General features: G+C 44.9%; 1 protein-coding gene across 1 annotated transcript in view; it reads left to right on the plus strand.

The window, feature by feature from the left end:
• The window catches only part of PRKX (protein kinase cAMP-dependent X-linked catalytic subunit), a 412,224-nt gene that overhangs the window by 303,094 nt on the left and 88,947 nt on the right, over positions 1-20,183 (plus strand). The window contains exon 4 of the mRNA XM_078657985.1: positions 1,246-1,365. Coding sequence (XP_078514111.1) covers positions 1,246-1,365 — 120 coding nt within the window. The remainder of the gene's footprint in view (positions 1-1,245; positions 1,366-20,183) is intronic.

The following is a 20,183-nucleotide window of genomic DNA, read 5'->3' on the forward strand; positions in this document are numbered from 1 at the left end:
TTCTTGCCTTTGCATGGGGGCGTGGCTCCATGTAAATGAGGTAAACGCTTTGTCTTCCGTGCTATATTATAGACGCTGGCACAGAGGCAAAGAAGCCACCAGAAGGCGCACTGAAGGTGGGCCACCTAAAAGATGACGCACTGTTGGTGTGCCCCTAATTGCAGCCTTCAGGGGGGATAAAGTGGGCCCCATGGACCCCAGGCAACCCCTTGCAGGCGGTTGCAGTCACTCCCTGAACCCACCTGCAAGGGGATCTCTAATCTCGCCAGCACAGTAAAACACATAGTGGCTTCAAAGCAGCTGCTCTGTTTTTCACCTGAATGCGCTGCCTCCCGTGCAGCGCAAGTTCGCGGCTGCCCTGTGTGCAGTGCATTCATCCTAATACAGTGCATTTACTTGGTTTGTGCTGGGCACACCTTCTAAAAGGTGTGCCCGGCGCAAACCAGGATAATTTGCCATATGTATAATATGGCTCCTGCAGTCTCCATGGCACACCCAACTCTCAGCAATCTAGCAGCCACCATCACTGCCATATCTGCCTCTATTGTGCTGTTGCACTCCAACAAGCACTTGAGCGACAAGAATACAGTGTGCCGTTTGCTTTCAGATTTTTGGGGACGTTTGTAATGCAGCTTTATTGTGATCAGTAGTCCACTAGAAGGAATTAGTGCGCAGTATTGAAAATCACAACCGCTAACCTCTATAGGTTTAGTAATTTTTCTTTCAGTAACTTATTTCTAAATTTGAATGTGAGATTGCTGGTGTTTACAAATTAGCTAAAAGGTTGTTACATTTGTGTGGAGCAATTTTCATGGAGAATCAGAACATCGAAACTGTGTTGAACATTTATATTGACGGTCGTAATCATCAGATGAGGCAGGACATCTTGCACAACTCACTTTTTATTTCAGTAGCTTTAGTACCATCCTGGAGAAACTTGGCCAGCTTGTGTGCATGTGTTTAATAAGTTCTCTGTATAGCCGGTATTGAAGTTTGGAATTCCACTAGCTAGTTCTATATTAATTCAAGCCTCAAGTTAAATTGACTACAATGGAGTCTTGGCATGGATCTTCCTATCTTGTTGCGAAGTGCACAATGACTTTAGTGTGGGTGGTGATCAATTTCAAATGCTTGGTACACAGAAGCAGATGGCTCCTCTGGTGTATATGCTGTTGCATGGTGTTGCTTGTCTTGTGGGCTTGCCAGAGTGATATTGACCGGATCTCGGTTTCCTGTTTCTCTCAGGACGTGGACGCTCTGCGGGACTCCAGAATACCTCGCTCCGGAGGTGATCCAGAGTAAGGGCCATGGAAGAGCCGTGGACTGGTGGGCTCTGGGCATCCTGATATTTGAGATGCTCTCCGGGTGAGTAAACCTTCAAAGGGGCATTACGTTACAAAATCATACTCCCTGTTTTCTCATATCTCCTACAGCTCTTAATAGTAAGCATACATCTGCATCCCTGACTTTTTAGGCTTCTCCACTTTAGGAAATTTCTGATACTATACATAATACAAAATCTTACTCAACGGGTCCAAGTTTCACCTGTAAATGTATTGCTCAATAAGTAAGAAAATGTGAATATATTTGAGTCATGCTCTTTTGTAGGGTACACACTTTTTTTTGTCATTTAGACGTGCCCTAAGATGCTGCACCGGTATCTCCCAAAGCCCAAATAGTGAGCGTAAAATTCTAGTAGATGCTCAGCTGTTCCACAGTGCACTGCATTTTGTTGTGTGAATATACGCTATTGGTTTTAATGCATCGAAAGTGCTTCTTTCCAGATAAGACATTTTTATAACAGCATAAAACTACCACACTTTTAGACTCTGTTTTGTGCTCCACTTGTATTTTTTTTATTAATGTTTTTTTTTTTAAATGTTTTTTTTTGTTCTGGACATAGACTTGCTGGAGAAGTAGAGTGCAGTCACAACTATTTGGTAATTAGAAGTGGAACTGTGCCGGTTAGCCTGTTCCTTGGCTTAGAAGTGGGGTCCCAGTGACCATGTTTACCAAACCGTTTGTCCATCCTATGAGCTTTGTAGAGTGGGGCCTAACAAAATATAAAAGGAACATTTCTAGTGGAAGCTTTCCTTCCTCGCTGATATTCGCTGTGCAGGTGTTCTTCACCACATTTGTGTTCTTCCTGATGCAGCTTTTTCAAACGAGGTATTCCTGTACTTTAATCTCTTTATCAATCAAATTAGGAGGCTGGATTTGTAGCAGTGACAAGTGAAAGAAAACGCATGCAGTTCAGGTCGACATTAAAAACTGATGTAGTCTGTAGTGGTCAGAATACACATACTGGGAGTGTTACTAAAATGCAAATTGTGCGACACCATATTAACCTTCCTATGTACTTTGGAGAGCTTCCATCTACTGTTGCTTTTGAACCAAACCTTTTATTGATAGAAGCAGGGCTCGAGTCGGGGTACCACGCGGGTGGACGGCGTCACCCCACTTATTTTACCGGGAGCTCGATAACTCGAGCAAATGGAGCTACACATTCACTCTTTGGCCTCTCTGAGGCGAGATCGGAGCCCATTTAGGAACGCTGCTCACGCATTGGTTTCTCTGATGCAATCACATCTAAGGGGTGAGCGCGGGCAGGCAATGAGTCTGATGGTGCAAGCCACCTTTCGTGACGTCACTTCCTGTCGTGACGTCAGCCTCCCCCCACTTCCTTTTTTTAGGACTTGTGCCCTGGATAGAAGTGTTAATGTACCGAAACCCAACAAATTCAAAGTCCGACCCTCCAAAGTGTGCCTTTTAAAGATGTAGCACTGTTGTCAACCAAAGTAAAGATGACTATTCATTTAATCACTTTTAAACATTTTTTTTTTACATATAGTGTCTCTCTATAGGGGAAGGGGTTGTCAGCTTATCTGAATTAACTCTTTTGTTTCCAAACAACTATTGACAAAGCCAATAGGTCTCACATGTTGGCTTTTATCCAATGCAAACTATTGCCTTTGCCACTTCATATGACCATTGGCCATAGGGAAAAAAATGATTGCTGATCAATATTATAACACATAATTAGGCTTTCCTGTTTTCATTTTCTATTTTGGGTAAATTCTGTTGGGGGGTTTTCAGTTTTTTTTTCAATACCTTAAAAAAACAGTGGTTATCAGTGGTTAAACATTTTCACGCCAATAAAAACAAACAGTGTTTTTCTGGTGCTTATGGATTTTTTATTTAATTTTAATTATTGCTTGCTTTCTGCACTGATAGTGCATGTGTATAGGTAGCGTGTGCACAGTGTATATGAGGACCAAATAAATGTTTACTGCAGCAGAATGGTCTACAAAGTCAATAGCATTCTTCATTAACTCTGAAGGTTGTAAAGATGCTTTCAGCATACCATCTAGCAAGTGACAAGGATCTCTTATAGGGAAGCACTTTATCTCAGGTATAGTTTTTGACTGGCCATCATACAACCTTTTTCATATACGTAGCTGAATTACTGTAAATACAAAGAATACCACTCCATTCTTTATTGAACTTGGTAGGAACTTTTTTCAGCAGCATTCCGAGTGACACTGTGTTCCATATTTACCAAACGTCTGTTGTCATGTTTTCAACACTATCTCAGATGCTTGGTGACAACATTCTTTTCACATACACCTGTCACTACATCTTGCATTGAAAGTTTAAAGACTGGGGTTTTTGGCAATTCACCTACAATCAATAATGACTCACTAGAAAAGGGGGCTGATTTATCAAAGGATTGCACCTATTCTCTGTCTGTGGATAAAGGTGATTTTACGTATTAGGAAAGATTCTTGTGAACCCAGCCATTTTACCTATCAGTGAAAGCAAATGTAGCCAAAATTTCAAATACGATTTGGATATTTCCTGATTGTCTACAGTTTATAAAATAACTTAATAAGACCTAAAACATGCTTCTAAACACTGCATCTTTAGACCAAAGACCACAAAACTGAAAAAAGCAGAAGGAAGAAGAGACAATGTTTTAGTGACATCCCTGAACAACAAAACTCAAGCAAAATAATGTTAGCCCAGTCTTTCTTGATACTACCTTGTATAACAAAGTTGCATTGTATTGGCCAGTTCAGGAAGAAATAAAAATGACTCCCTCATCTTTTCTTTTCTTTGAATGGCACTTAGTTTGTGGTTGCAAGGGTGTTTTTCCAGTGTTTATATGTTTACACAGTTAATGGCTATTTTCCTTTCGTGTAGTTTTATCAGTTATCATAGGTTTAAACCTAAACCCAGATAGCCTACACAAAATCTATACATGCCTGTGCTTCATTACTCTTTTTCACATATGCATCCCAATGCTATTGCACCCATTCTGTTTTAATTTACCGTTCCAGGAGCTAGACATTAATCATGGTGCAGTAAAAAGAAAATGGGTGTATATGTATATGTATATATATATATATATATATATATATATATATATATATATATGTGTGTGTATATATATATTTTTTTTTTTCACTGAAAAAAACATAGGTTTCAGGGGCGTTATAGTTAGTTGGACATTTCACTCGTACAAACCCATAGAAATTCCTCCGTTATAGTTTGTTCAGCTAACTATAACTCGCGCCCACGCAATGCACTGCTGGTGACGTCACATATGACATGGTCAGTGACATCACTCATGACATCACTGATGACATCTCAAATGACATCACTGATGACATCTCAAATGACATCACTGATGACATCATCCTTGTGATAGAGTGGCAGATCTCCTCTCACCCTAATATAACCTTTGATACACACACTCTAAAATACAAAATACCATTTTCAAAACAATGGACACACCAATACCAGTTTCAGAAAAAAGAGGAGGAAGGCAAATATTTTAGGATGACCCTTCAGAGAGAGCCATTTTCCAACAGTGTGGATAAGAATTCATGTATCTCCAATTTCCAAAACTGTACACATATGTGAGAATCTGTTAAGGTTAACAGGTCTTTTCAGTATACAGTCTCTGTGCCCATGTGCTTGTTTACTGTGTGGGAAACGAGCACTCCTTGTGTCCCGTTCCATGGGCCTATTTGTGGGCACCACTGCCTCTGATAAACTGTGTGCTTAGCAGACAAGGTAATGATCCTTGCAAACCAGCCGAGCAGTTTATATTCCCTGACTAGAGAAACCTGTGCACCATGGTCCAGTTTACAGGTGGTTCCCCAGAAATGAAACAAGTCTTTTCACCCATGTCTTATCACTGGGGATCTTTGGTATTCTAGTAGCTGCTGCAGGTGAATTTTTGTATTCTCTTTTATAACATAGATCACCCCGGCAAACATTTTGCTCTAAGGTGATCACAATGGGGTTTTCACAAATTTGCACGGTATAAAATTGGCAAGATTAACACCCCCTTCCCCCTCCCCATTTCATAGCCATAATATTAAATAAGGAGCAAGAGAATGGCCACTAGCTTTGTTGAGTATTTTTTTTTATGAATATTGCACTTTCTTTAATCATTAATAGTCCTAGAAACTAGAGAGACCTGACAGTGTTTGTGAGAGGCAATGAGATGAGAGAGGCCATATGCCAGAGTCTAAGAGAATACAATACACATGTGTATGCATAACACAGTCTGCATTATGTCCATGGGCACACTACATAACCTGAAAAACTTCTCTTTAGCTTACAGTTGTGCATTGTAACAATCACTGCAGAAAACATGTTTTGTAAACACAGGGGAAAAGGTATTTGTCTGTTTTGGTAGGGTTTTCAGCTTAATAATCTCTAATAGGCACAAAAAGGTTTTCCAAAATGTTTGGAGCACACTGATGACACACCACTTGAAAGCAACAAAAAATAACCACATAAAATACATATGATGTAGCACAATAGTCATTGTCCCCCCTGTGGGTGCCCCTTTTAAGGGTAAGAAGGATGTTTTCATCCTTTGCTGGTGAATACAGTAATGCACTGCACCAGCCTGTAGAGGGATGCCTTTCATCTCTTTAAACAAATTCCAGTTTGGCTGTAGGGGGAATAAATGAAACCCTAAAACAAGAAGGGAATAAATGTCACCTACTAATGATAAGGGATGAGCGCGAGGCGTCCATCGATAAACCAACTGATATCTCAAATGGGGAGCAATACCATAAATGGCATGAATATCAAATGATGACAAAAAATAAATAGAAATAGCAAACATAAATTGTACAAAAATACTTTATTAAAAATAGAAAAATCTGTAAATATTTTTAAAGAATTTTTATAATGTATTAAATATATAATAGAAAAAATCAGATGACATAAGCACACATATTTTCCAATCAAAATACAACCACAAAAACAATAATATATATCATGAAATATCCCCCAGTCCAAAGTAATTCACGACCGAATAATAGTTAAAATATAATACCATCAAATATGCCACCGCACTATCTCATTGGATCAGTCATACCGCAATCACATCCATACATCTATCATACTGTCAAAGCCTACAAAGAAAAAAAGCATGTATAAACAGGAGCTACAGGTGACAGTGATGCTGGTATCATGATATCTGGGTGAATCAGTTCAGTAATGCATAGAATGCGCAGCCAGGTTTTGACTGGAGTACTAATAACCAGCATTTGTCATACTGATTTTCATCAGTTCAATAGCATTGAATTCGTATGCTTATAAGGAGAAGCACAAGTGGATAGAAAACATTTGGACAGTTCAACTCCCTCTCCATTTCATTTCTCAGTACGTGGTTTCTGTTATGCAAAGTGCTCACGCGCGTTTCGGTGAAGGGCTTCAATGCAGCTGTCGCCTTCTTCAGGACACAGACGCGATGGAAACCGACGATATGCCACGAGGATCATGGGGGAGAAAGGCAGGTCCCAAATAAGGAGTAAAGGTCAGGGCTCCATTAATGGCGAATAATTACCCGAGGTGTGGGTACGCGGTCGATATGAATGTCTAATGTCAGCGTCTGATGCGACTTCTGGCCAAGGAAAATGCGAACTATAAATGAGAATTGCAGTTCAGGTGGTAAGATAAAGAAGACTCTCTTAAGGCTGAGACGGCAGATACTCAGCTCAGAGCATGTTAATAACCCAATCAGGGAGTTTGTGAGCCCCCAGAGGTCAGGGGCCGGGATCAGAGTTTCTGTCTAGAAAATGGCGCAGCCCGCTAAGTGTCCATACTGCGGCGAGGGACGACTGTCTTGCAGCCGTAGAGCTTGAAATCCCAAAGGGTCTGGGTGATCAGGCATCAAGGGGAAAATGTCCGAGGAGCTCCATCCAAAGCGACCGGCGTCCTGTATCTGCTTCAATCAAATTGCAGGTCAAGGAGGTAGGGAGAGACTGAGCCGCAATTACAAGTATTAGCTCATTTATTAATGTGTACTTATCAGTGCATACATAAACTAAGAGTTTACACCTTCACAGGGGACAGTGCATTTTATAGCCTTATTTGGCACACCAAACCGGTCGGCACCAGGGACACCTAGTTAAGGGTTCACTGAGGCACAAACAAGGACAGTGCTTCAGATTTTGTATTTCTGGCCCAGATAAGCCAAACTTGAATAAAAGAGGCTTTCTCCATTGATGCTCTTTTGTGCTTTGATAAGACAAAGGAAAAACACTGCGTTGCTCTGTCCAGCTGAAGTGGGTGTTCCAGATACAAAATAATTTACATGTGAACAGCTATTAATGCACATTGATTCTTCGCCTTGTACTGTTTAATGTGCAAACACATACTTACCTACATGAACCCATGTTCCACCACTACTAACTGATAAAAGTATCCCGATGCCGGCCAAAGCCCTGCCCATGCTTTAAAACACCTTCACGAATATATATTTCGAGAAGTTGCAGTAGTAAAAATAATGTGCTAACCAGCCATTAAGGTAATCCATTTTGAAACTTGCTGCCTTTCCCTGAATGTTGCTATGCAAAACCAGTGCCAGGAAGTAGGGCGATAGTGCCTTATCCTGGTTCTGGCAACTTTTTCTGGGCTGGATGTGGGATCCGTCCAACCCAGAAAAATATGCAGAATTTGTCCTGGTGTATTTTTCCGACACAGGACATAATTCAGCAGCACCAGCATGTTGGCTGCATTCCATTCAGTGCAGCAACCTGCAGACGGTAATGGAGGTTTCTTATTCTCACTTCCAGCTGGGCACAAGACAAAGGCCTGATTTAAAAGGCCATAAATCATTCTTTTGTTCAAGTTTCACCTTAGCCAGGACCTATCTGAAGGGTAACACATAGATGCCAATGCAGTAGTGAGAAGCAGATTCACACGGCCTATAAAAGTCAAAGAAAGCTTTATTCGATTGCTATATCAGACAATCATAAAAGCACAAGCATTAAAAAGCAGGTCCACGACTACTTAATAATATCCTGCAAATGTACACACAGTTTCTGAAATGATACATGGTTAAAAAAGCAGTGTTAGATTGAAAAACATTAAAAAACATAACAGGCAGTACATAATTTAAAAATGAACCTACACATGTACAAATAATCAATAGTCTAATACAAAGTTAAAAAAACAGTATTTAATTAATACGATATTAAATTAAATGTAAATCTTCATCTTATTAGAATTGATTAAATAAGCATGCTTTTCCTTTGATTCAGAACTTCCGTCAAAAAGATTACAATTCTAATAGCACTATACTCGTTATCTAGGTGTTGTATTGCAAGAAGAGCAGGTCGACAGTGGTGGAGCCCAAACAATTTTAAAACTGGTACTAAGTACATTTTTCTTACATGGGTATAAAATCTACAAAAAAGAACCACTTGTATTGTAGATTGGCTGGAGTTATTATCACAGGGGCTGGGTCGAAGGTTACAAGACCAATCATTCATTATGGGTAAAGTGACTAGTCTGTGAAATACTCCAACCTGAATCTGGTTAACAAAAACCTATCATATACTCCAGGTACAAAAGTCAAATAAGGTTGAAGGCTAAACGTGGATAAAATCAACTGGTGGTGCAGGACTGTTGTTTCAGTATCTCAGAGGACATTCTAATCAACACAAGGCCCTCCTTTCTTAGTTCTTTTCTTGTTATTGTCCCAATAGTTCTTGGGTTATTAAAGCAGTCTACTCGGCCAAGATCTTGTAAGAGGTTGCGGACGTACCTTATCTATGGGATCTTTAAGACCCCTTCTAGTTTTAAAATATCTAGTAAAATGTCTGTCTAATTTAGCCTCACACGGCCTATCATTTTACAAGTACACAGGTATTTTAGAAGCACTATGACTTGGAGGCAGTCTCTTGACTTTGACCCCGAATTTATGTGCTCCGAAGTTATTTTTTTCCAATTTCAGCACTGCTCACACAGAATGTACAGCGTGAACTCGGACACTTCTTGAACAACTGAAATGTGAAATTCCCTAACGATTCTTTGCAGGTGGGACAAAGATCTCGCTCTGCGATCTCAGTAAGCACCGATAGATGGCAGCATTGTTCCGCAATTACAAAACTGAGACTGCTTGCTATCATCCTCTTGACAGATTTATTTGTATGAATGTTAAGCTCCTGGAACTACAGTATGGCTTAAACAGTCGTCTGACTTTTCGGGATCAGCTAGTATTTAAAGGAAAATAATATGCTTATGAGAATACGCCTTTATTAAAGCCCCTTTTTATACTATTTAAAGCGTAAGGGCTCATTTCAAGCTTGAAATAAATGTACGAAAGTACCAGGGGTTGTTTTTATCCAGCTCCATCTTCCACGTGCGCATTTCAACATTTTCGAACCATCATCGTAATTGGCCTGTTTACTTTTCGGTGACAGTTTGTTGTAGGAGACTGGCCTTATTACTTGTAGGCCTTTGTTCTCCCCCACAAGGTTCCTTCCCTCTCTCAGAAGTTCAAGTATTTTAAATAGCTGTACCCTTGTGTTTTTAAATATTAGTGAAAGTGTTTGGTAATGGATGTCAAGTCTGTGTGGAAGTGTAATTGGGTGGGTGCCCGATCCAGTGGATGCAGCTGTTATGTCGGATGGTGTTTGTAAGTGGATGATGTGGGTGAATGGATTGATGTGTTATTGGGTAAATTAATTGGTAAGGGGGTACGAATGGGACTCTGCCGATGGGTGAGGGTGGGCGCGCACGTGTATAATAGTAAAAGACACTACACGTGCAGGAAAATCATTCGAAATTATGAATCGCTTCAAAAACTCGATTTTATTTGCTTTAACATAGGACAAAGTGGGAGAAAATTGCCTTGTGTGATAGTCGCAGCTTCCTTCTGTGACAGAATTATTGCATACATACGTATCAGTTTCTGGAATGCTTTTTGTGACGTAGACGTGAGTGCTGCAGTTAAACTCAACTTATACTGCACGTTTATTAACTTGATCCACTGAAATAAAATGCGTTTGACTGTTGTATGCTTATATTTGGTAGCCCCTGGGTGAGAATTCCACATAGCCACTGTGCAGTGGCACTCCATGCCCAGACACAGTGGGCTAGACACCAGTGTCAAGTACCACATCGCTGCATGGCAGCGGTTCTGATCGTGTTCCACGTCCCAGCAGTGCAGAAGAAAGTAGGTCTGTCTTTCTTCTAATATCTGAGAAAGATTCTTCATTGATTGCTGAATTGTGTATAGTTGTGTGGCTTGGTGAGGTCGAATAAATGAAAGGATGAGTGTGTGCATGGATAGTTGCATGAATGCGTGATAGACTCGGTACATGCCTGGATAGATAAAGGATTGATCAACATTGGGAGTGGAGAAAAGCCTCCTGCCCCAATAGGGCTTTAGCTCTTCCTGCATTCCATCACTGTATTATGCGTTCATCCATTAGTACTCACCCATTCATCCACTGTCCATATTTTCCTACGCCCATTCACCCGTCCATGCAGTCACCTTATTGTCCACTGACTCAAGTCATTAATTTGTCCTAGCATCCAAACACTTGCCTATTCATCCTTCGATGCACGTGTTCCTCCGTCCATTTCTCTAGACCGACTCATTTTTGCACTCAGCTTCTCATGCAACCGCATACATGATGTCAAAGAGAGATCACTTTAATTTTTAAAAGAAAAAAAGACACTGCCACTGCTTGTTTACATAGTGGTGATCTCGGATGGCTGGTCAGAAACCCTGATCTTTTCGCACATTTCTGCACTTTGGGAATCTAGTTCATGAACTTGTTCAATCAAACAATATTTCCCCAGGAGGTAACTATACCAAACCTCTTTTCTACATAATATATTCTTATGCATTCCCAATGCATCCAGCACCATTCTAGGGCCCAACCTGAATGTGGGAGGATGACTGGAATGAAAGTATATCACAACAGGGCTGATGCATCTAAGCGGCTTTTTGTGTAGCCACAAGGAAACAATAACATCCCATCCTACTTCAGGGCCCAAGTGACACCCGGGCTGCTTTTAGAGCTTTCCTCCCTGGAGTGGGCTACACAGAACCTCTCTCTCTTCCTTCCTTCCTTCCGGGTGACAGAGGTTGTGCCCGAGTCTTTCAAACCCTAAGCTCCAACTTTTGGATGAACTGAACCATGTGCTTGAAATCATGAAGTCAATTGCGCATTGCTGTGGTCAACCAAGCAATCCTCTGGAGACTTTGTCCTGGCCCCCCTCCGCCCCTACTCTCCAACTCTAATCAATTTGAGGTCTTGGATCCATTTCTGCTCTTGTGAGTGTACCAGTTTCAACAGTTCTGCTAAAGGAACACCCCTGATGAGAGGAGGCACAGGATAGTTTCCTTTGGACATGCGCATCCGATCCACACTGTATGATGGTTATTTAGAATGTGAAGTCTCATCGGCAATGTGGATTGCATTACTATGACATACAAGCACCATGTGTGTCTTTGGTGCAGTAAGTGTAGAAGTGCGTTTAGTTTCTTGACTACTAACCAAGATCACAGACTTACTTTGGGAACTCTCAACCTGTTAGTACTTACAGACTCAGTCAAAGTACTAATTCTGAGAAGGAGGACCCGTAAACTACAGCCAACGCGTCGCTATTGCGTTTAAATGAGCAAGAGTGCGACTACCAGGGATAAGGCCGAATGCAAAGCTCTTTAATCATAAGTGGACCCATTCAAGGATAGGCACAACATTTTTTTTAATTACTTACTTTTAATATCCAACAACTTCCTAGTTTAAAAAACATGTATAGTTGCACTTATAAAAACAAACAATGTAGTATCAGTGACCGTAAACGATAAACAGAATAACAAAAAGAAATGCAACATGATTTAGGATTTCATTGTGGGTTTTTACATAATTTGCTATAACCCTGTCTTTCTTTGCCTTCAGCTAAATTATCTCTAGAAAATAGAAGCCTGTCTGTGCTAAAAGTTCCCACTTTTGCTTGCATACTTCAACAGAACAAATAGCGATATTGTTCTGAGTGCAGAGAGCTTAGTGTGCCAGCATGTGATAAAGCTAGGCTGACTCTAGCCCCTCTGCACCAGTCGATCTTCGACCCCCTGAGAGCATGAAGTGACTCCTGCTCTGGTACTGATTATCCTCTGATCTACCTTTAATTTTGATCACCAACTATAAACATAATGGTGTTAAGTTGTAGGTTTATGAAGATAACAATCAATTCAGATGCTCTTTCATCCAGTTCTACTGTCAAGGCCTAGTTGAATGTTTTGAAAAACGCCTCAGGTGATGCCCAAGGTGAAATATTGTTGAATAACAATTACTGAACTAGCAAATAATACTAAAGACAACATTAAGGCCACAGACGACTTAATAATGACCAATGTAAAATGCATTCATAAAAAGCACACGTCCTCTCATATAAATGAATATATGAACGTATGCATGTGAAAGAAATTTAATTGGAGTTCATAAACAAGAAAAAACATGTTTATATCAAGTGAGTTTTCAAACTTGTTTTTTAATAATGTACAGGATTGGAGCTTTGCAGTTATCAAAGTTTTTTTCTTTCTTCTGAATTTAGCTTTTAAGAGCAAAAAAAAATTGGCTCAGGTGGAGAGGTTTCATGTCTGTGCCTTAGTTATTTGTTGGGCTGTGGACAAGAGCACTGAAAGCCTGGTACATTCTACCGATCATGGCTATACCCGACTGATCAAAGCCTGGAGAGAGAATGGATGTGTGGGTCAAGAAGAGAGGCATTTAGAAATAGAGCGGTGAGAGTGCAAAGGGCAAAAAAGGACCGAGGCGGCGATCTTCGGGCAGGAGGCATCTCTTAAAGGGGCAGAGTACACATATACTGAGTACAAGGGCCGTGCAGTGAAAAGGATTCTAGAGTACTGCTATGATGTTTGCAATACACGTGCTTGTGATGTATCAAAGTGTTTGCAGAGAAATGTGAGGAAAGTGAATACGAAAAGCAGTAAGGCGAGAGGACGACAGAAGGCTGGCCTTGGAGGCATAAAGGAGCGCGTGAACAAGGAAGGTAAAGGCGGAGGAAGCGATATGAAGAAGGTAAACAAAGCATGGATAGAATACGACAACATGAATATAAGAAAGGTGCACGTCTCTAAATTGAAGGAAGAAATGATATACCATATAGTGTAGTAGATTCACATGGAACGCGAAGTATACACAGTGACTATAGCTGTTGAAGTCTGCACAATGCAAGACTGTAAGAGGTACCTAAGTGGGTATTTTACGCGAAGGAGATTCACACATTTTATGCAGGCATATTTGTACAGCTATGCAGGAGGGCTGCTGGGGGCAGTAGTGCATACCCCTCCTGCGGCAGCCTTAGCGATTTAGGTGTCGAAGAGGGTAGTGAGAGGCGGTCATCAGGCTATGATGGAGTATCTGTCGGTGTTGACAAGACAGGTGAGATTGCAAGGGGCTGTAGGCTAATGGCTCCATCCATCTCCATAGGATGGTGAAGTGTGAGTAGAAGAAGAGACTCGTGTACAATACGCGTGAGTAGCGGGTCAGAGAGGGGCAGGTTAAGACCTGGATGTGAGAGCAAACAGACCAGTTGGAATTAGAGAATGCATAGAGAGAGTGGTCCAGAAAGGAGGGCAAGTGGGAGAGCACTCCAGTATGGAGAGGACAGCGGGGTGGTACAAAAAGGGGGTGGTGATGGACGGAGCATCTGAAACAATCAAACACTCACACCCAGTCAAAAGATCTGGGTTTAATCCATCACCGTTCTTTAGCCCACTCTGCCACCCCAGTTCAGACATGGCTATATGCAAATCAGTCTGACCCTGTGCTCATTGGGAACAGTCCAGCTCGAACTGCCAAGCCATGTCTTCCCTGGACCGGAAACAAGCTTCCGAGGACCGGTTTCTGGCATTCCAGCCGTCTTCAGCCCGGCTTGCTTGAATCCAGTGGCAAAGTGAGCAAGGGACTCACGTCTGAGCATACCCTGCCACACTTATGGCGGCCAAAAGCGGTACAAAAGGGGGTGGTGATGGACGGAGCATCTGACAGCAGGGTCACAGGGGTGAGGGTGAATTTAGAAGAAACATTAGATCACAACATGCAAGAGGGTGTTGGCAGACCCAGGCAAACTGACAACAAGAGGAAGCAAGACGAGGGGAGGCATATGTGTGGCAAGCAGTGGAGCTAAGGTATGTTGAGTGAGTTAGTATTGGCCACACAGTGGAAGCCGCTGAAAATGTAGGCCAAAGGGAAAGTATGTATATAGAAGTAAAACAGCAGAAAGTAAATAGACTGTCCTCACTTATGAACCAGTTAAGAGACCCAGTCGAGCATGGTAGAGTGCTCTGAAAACATGAGCCAACTGATTCTTGTGAAGCAGTGCAGTTAATGATGGCTTAGATTGTAGATCACTGGCGTAAAATATAGCTGTAGCGCATGGAAAACTGGACATTAAAGTTACGTGAATAGAGCGTTCGAGGCATGTGGGCTGCTAAATTCATATCTTAGCATTAGATCGCCGCCTAGTGTTGGGCTCGGATGATTGCACATTGTTGTCCTGGAAGAGTCTTCGAAGTATCCTGAGATAGGTGGCTCCTCCCCTGGACTACAGTGCGCATGGGCATCGGCTCCATCCCCAGATTGTTTTTTTCCGCCATTGGGTTCGGATGTGGTTTCGACGTCTTACTGTCGGAACCAAGTAAAACTATCTTTTACCGGCCAAAAGGCCTCGATTTTCTTGCGTCGGTATTGTCTGCGCTCGGTCTCGAGTCTTCCGTCTCTTGAAGCCGGAATAAGCGGAGTTTTCTTCGCTTTCTAAACTTTGAGGCCTTCTCATCGCGACACGACAGCAAGCCTTTACGGACATGGAGCGGAGCCCGTTCAAGTACTGCCCGCTCTGTGGGTCTAAGTACCCACACATCGATCTACACCCTGTGTGTAACAAGTGCCTTTCACCGGACCACGACGACGGCAAGTGCAAGGCCTGTGCACAGTTCCGCTCCAAGAAGACTCTCAAGCTTCGGCGCGCGGTGCGCTTGGAAGCTAGGCAAGCGGCCCCGGATCCGGAGAACATCTTCGGCGACCCGGAAGAAGAGGTCCAGGGTCACCTTCTACAAATCTCCCCCTCACGGTCGGAGGTCGAGGCGGATCCGGGAGACGACGACGGAGTCGCGGGTCAGGTCCTCGAATACGTCGAAGAGGTAGGAGACGACGATGAAATTTATGGGGCCGCGGCGGACAGCTCTGCGGACGAGCTCTGCCCCGAAAGTTTCGAGGACGACCGGGACACGGGATCGCCTGTCGGCCTTACCCTGGACCCGTTGCCGCAAGCCACAGCCCCGCCTTCGGGCCCGGCTTCGGACTCACTTGCTGGGCACGATGTTTCGAAACCGAAACTGAAACCGTCGGGGTCGTCAACACCTAAAATGGCCGACCCGAAATCGAAACTGAAACCAAAGGACTCGAGTGTTCCTAAGATGGCTGCCGTGCCTGTGAAGAAGTCGGTGCCCGTCACCCCGTCGGCTCCGTCGACCTCCGGTCCGCAGAAGCCGAGGAAGTCGGTCGATTCCGATGCTCCGAAATCGAAGCCGACGCCCGAGGAAAGGGCCCCCAAGAAAGATGGTCGGCTCGGATCAACGGCTCCGGCGCCGTCCAAGCCCGCCAAGGTCGGCTCCAAAGAGGCTACGCCCAAGAAGTCGGCGCCCCGGCCTCAAGATTCGGAGGACCCGAAGAAGGTTTCCGCGCCCAAACCGCACAAGGCCCGCGAGGACGTCGGATCCGAGGGACCGCTCAAAGCATCCTTGTCGGCGACGAAACCCACTGGCAGTGTACCGTCCCCCATTGCGGAGTCACTGCAGAGAATCAGGGAGAAGGCCCTTGCTCCATCGGCTCCGATGCCATCACCGCAGCCGCAAAAGGACGCTCCGGCTAAGCCTTCGGGGAAACTCCTTTTTCTCTTGCCACCCAAGGAGGCGCCGAAAGCGTTTTCGACGAAATCGGCTCCGAAGCAGGTTTCCTCACTGCCAGACCCTCTTCCACGTCGTGTACTCGACTCGGTGGACGATTCAGAGCATTTCATCGATGCTGCCACCGGCAAGCTGACCCTCTATAAACGGAAGATCACTTCGGAGCCGGTGGACCCCTACGTCATCCCGTTGAAGAAGAAGAGGGTGCCCCTTGACGCCTTAGGCCTCACGGAGCCGATTCAGCCTCCTCCTAGACGGAGCCCTACTCCCTCCCCAGAACACTCTGTGGGTGAGGAAGATGATGAGGATGAACAGTACAATTTCCCCATCGATGACCCTGATGTACAACCAGATTCATACGACGACTCTGGTGACCAAAACACCCAGGGTGCGGGCCAAGACCCGCAAACCTTTAATGCACGTGCATCCCCGACTGAGGACTCAGCAGGATTTCATGCACTAATTGAACGGGCGGCGGCCAATCATGATGTGGACATGCATGCCGACCCGGTTGAGGAAGACTTCCTTTTTGACACCTTTGCCATATCTGAGAGGACAGTAAAGACACTTCCTATGCTGAAAGGTGTTCTCAAACATGCTGGAGACATTTTTAAGGAGCCTACGAGGGCTAGAGTGGTCAACCCTCGCATCGAAAAGAAGTACAGGCCTGCTCCTGCGGACCCCGTCTACATCCGGGGACAGTTGCCACTGGACTCTCTTGTGGTTGCCAATGCCAGGAAACGTGCCAACTCCCAGACAACGGGTGAAGCTCCTCCCCCGGACAAGGAGTCCAAAGTGCTTGAGGCAGGAGGCAAAAGAGTGGCTGCACAGGCGGCAAACTTTTGGCGCATCGCAAATACACAGGCGCTCCTGGCGCGTTATGATAGGGCGCACTACGACACCCTAGAACAGGTTATACAACACCTGCCCCCACAGTTCCAAGAAGGCACCAAGATGCTTATTGAGGAAGGAAAGCTAATATCAAACGCAGCCATCAAGTGTGCACTTGACGCTGCGGACACAGCTGCTAGGGCTATCAACACTAGCGTTATGCTGAGAAGACAAGCCTGGCTCCGCATCTCAGGGTTCAAGCAGGATATTCAGACGACAATTCTGAATCAGCCAGTCAATCCTGATAGTCTGTTTGGTCCGGATGTTGACACCACCTTAGAGAAGATAAAGAAGGACACGGAAACTGCTAAATCTATGGGGGCCCTGCAGTCCCAACAGTTTCGTGGCGGCAATTTTCGTCGCTCAGGTGCACGTGGAGTCACCAGAGGACAGATGGGTCAACAATCCCAGTTCTCCAAAGGTGGGGCGCAAGCCTCGTTCACTAAGCAGAACAAGGGAGGTTATAGGAACAACAGCAACAGAGGTCGCGGCAGAGGAAACAACAGCTCCCGCACCTCTACTCCAAGCAAACAGTGACTCTCTGTCACTGCCCCCCGACCACCTAACACCTGTCGGGGGGAGACTGCAGCAGTTCCTGCCCGTCTGGAGAAACATCACCACAGACAGGTGGGTGCGACAATTAGTTCAGTATGGTTATTGCCTAGAGTTGAAATCCACTCCACCCAACATCCCACCAAGGCAAAGGCCTATGTCCGCAGAGCACTTGCACTTATTGCAGCAGGAAGTAGTGGCGATGCTGCAACAAGGCGCAATCGAGCTCGTGCCGGTGGGGGAGGAAGGCACAGGAGTATATTCCCTGTACTTCCTTATTCCAAAGAAGGACGGTTCTCTCAGGCCCATTCTCGATCTACGTCCCCTCAACCTGTACATACTATCGGAACATTTCCACATGCTTACACTGCAGCAGATTCTTCCCTTGCTAAACCAGGGAGACTTCTTAGCAACCTTAGATCTCAAGGATGCTTATTTCCATATTCCACTACACCCGTCACACAGGAAATATCTCAGGTTCACTATTCAAGGCAGGCACTACCAGTTCAAAGTCCTACCCTTCGGAGTCACAACAGCCCCGAGGGTGTTCACCAAGTGTCTAGCGACAGTGGCGGCGCACCTCAGGAGGCAGAATATCCATGTCTACCCCTACCTGGACGACTGGCTCGTACAAGCCAAGTCGGAGCAACAGTGCGCCGCAGACATGTCGACTACAATTCGCCTGCTTCACGATCTGGGTTTCTCCCTGAACTACCCAAAATCGCATCTTCAGCCGGCACATGTCCGGCAGTTCCTGGGTGCTACGATCAACACCCTGACAGCCATGGCTCAGCCAAACCAAGTCCGAATCGACAGCATTCAGTCGCTGATCCAACGATTCAGACCACGACACTCCCTGCCAGCGAGAGTGTTCATGCAGTTGATAGGCATGATGGCCTCCTGCATCTTCATAGTCCCTCACGCACGGTTGCATATGCGCCCGCTCCAGGAGTGCTTAGCGAATCAGTGGACACAGGCTCGTGGGCAATTGACAGACCTAGTGTTGGTTACCAGTCGGGCATACGACTCTCTGCATTGGTGGACTCCACACAACCTTTGCAAGGGCCGACTGTTCCAAGAGCCTGTGCCGCAGATTATCCTGACAACGGACGCGTCTCTCCAGGGATGGGGAGCTCATGTGCTCACTTACACAGTGCAGGGACTATGGACGACGCAGCAACAGAAGATGCACATCAACTATCTGGAACTGATGGCAATCTTCATGGCGCTCAAGTCCTTCATTGTACATCTGAGCAACAAGGTCGTGCTAGTCCGGACGGACAACATGACCGCGATGTACTACATTCAAAAGCAGGGAGGCACCCACTCGCCACAGCTGTCTCATCTGGCTCAGAGCATGTGGAAGTGGGCCATTCAGAGGAACATCTTCCTCATGGCAGAACACCTCCCGGGCAAGGACAATCAGATGGCGGATTTGCTCAGCAGATACAGCCATCAGATGCACGAGTGGGAGATACACCCTTCTGTTCTCCACCCGTTCTTCCAACAGTGGGGTCATCCGGAGATAGACCTGTTCGCAACAAAGGAGAACGCAAAATGCCGACTCTTTGCCGCCAGGTTCCCTCACCCACAGTCGCAGGGGAATGCGATATGGATGAACTGGTCAGGCAAATTTGCATACGCTTTTCCGCCAGCCCCTCTAATACCGCTGGTCGCAAGAAAGCTAAGGCAGCACTCCATGACACTCGTCCTGGTTGCTCCAACGTGGGCGCGCCAGGCTTGGTACACCACGTTCCTCGAACTCTCGGTGGTGCCGCATCAAAGACTGCGCCTCACACCCAGTCTTTTGACGCAGAACCATGGAGACATTCAGCATCCAGATCCACGACAGCTCAACCTGGCGATCTGGCTCCTGAAGTCCTAGAGTTTGGATACCTTAACCTACCTCCAGAATGCATGAGTATCATCAAGGAGGCGAGGAAACCTACTACTAGAGCATGCTATGCTGCTAAGTGGAAGCGTTTTGTCATCTACTGTACGTCCAATGACATCAACCCGCTAGATGCATCTATTCCCAACATCATCTGTTATCTGTTACATCTCTACAAGTGCAATCTGGCGTACACTTCCATTAGGATACATCTCTCAGCCATAGCGGCTTATCTTCAGAACAGGCAGCACCTCTCTGTCTTCAGGGTGCCCGCCATTAAAGCCTTCCTTGAAGGTCTGAAGAGAGTCATTCCCCCAAGAACTCCACCAGCTCCGGTGTGGAACCTCAACGTCGTTCTCACCAGACTGATGGGGCCACCATTTGAGCCACTGCACTCGTGTGAGCTCCAATTCCTTACGTGGAAAGTGGCCTTTCTGATAGCTATTACGTCTCTGAGGCGTGTCAGTGAGCTGCAAGCGCTCACCATACAAGAGCCGTTCATTCAAATTCACCCAAATAGGGTGGTGCTACGCACTAACCCTAAATTCCCTCCTAAGGTGGTGTCACAGTTTCATCTTAATCAAACTA

This window comes from Lissotriton helveticus, chromosome 8, assembly GCF_964261635.1.
Source record: "Lissotriton helveticus chromosome 8, aLisHel1.1, whole genome shotgun sequence".
In the NCBI taxonomy this organism is placed as follows: Eukaryota; Metazoa; Chordata; class Amphibia; order Caudata; family Salamandridae; genus Lissotriton; species Lissotriton helveticus.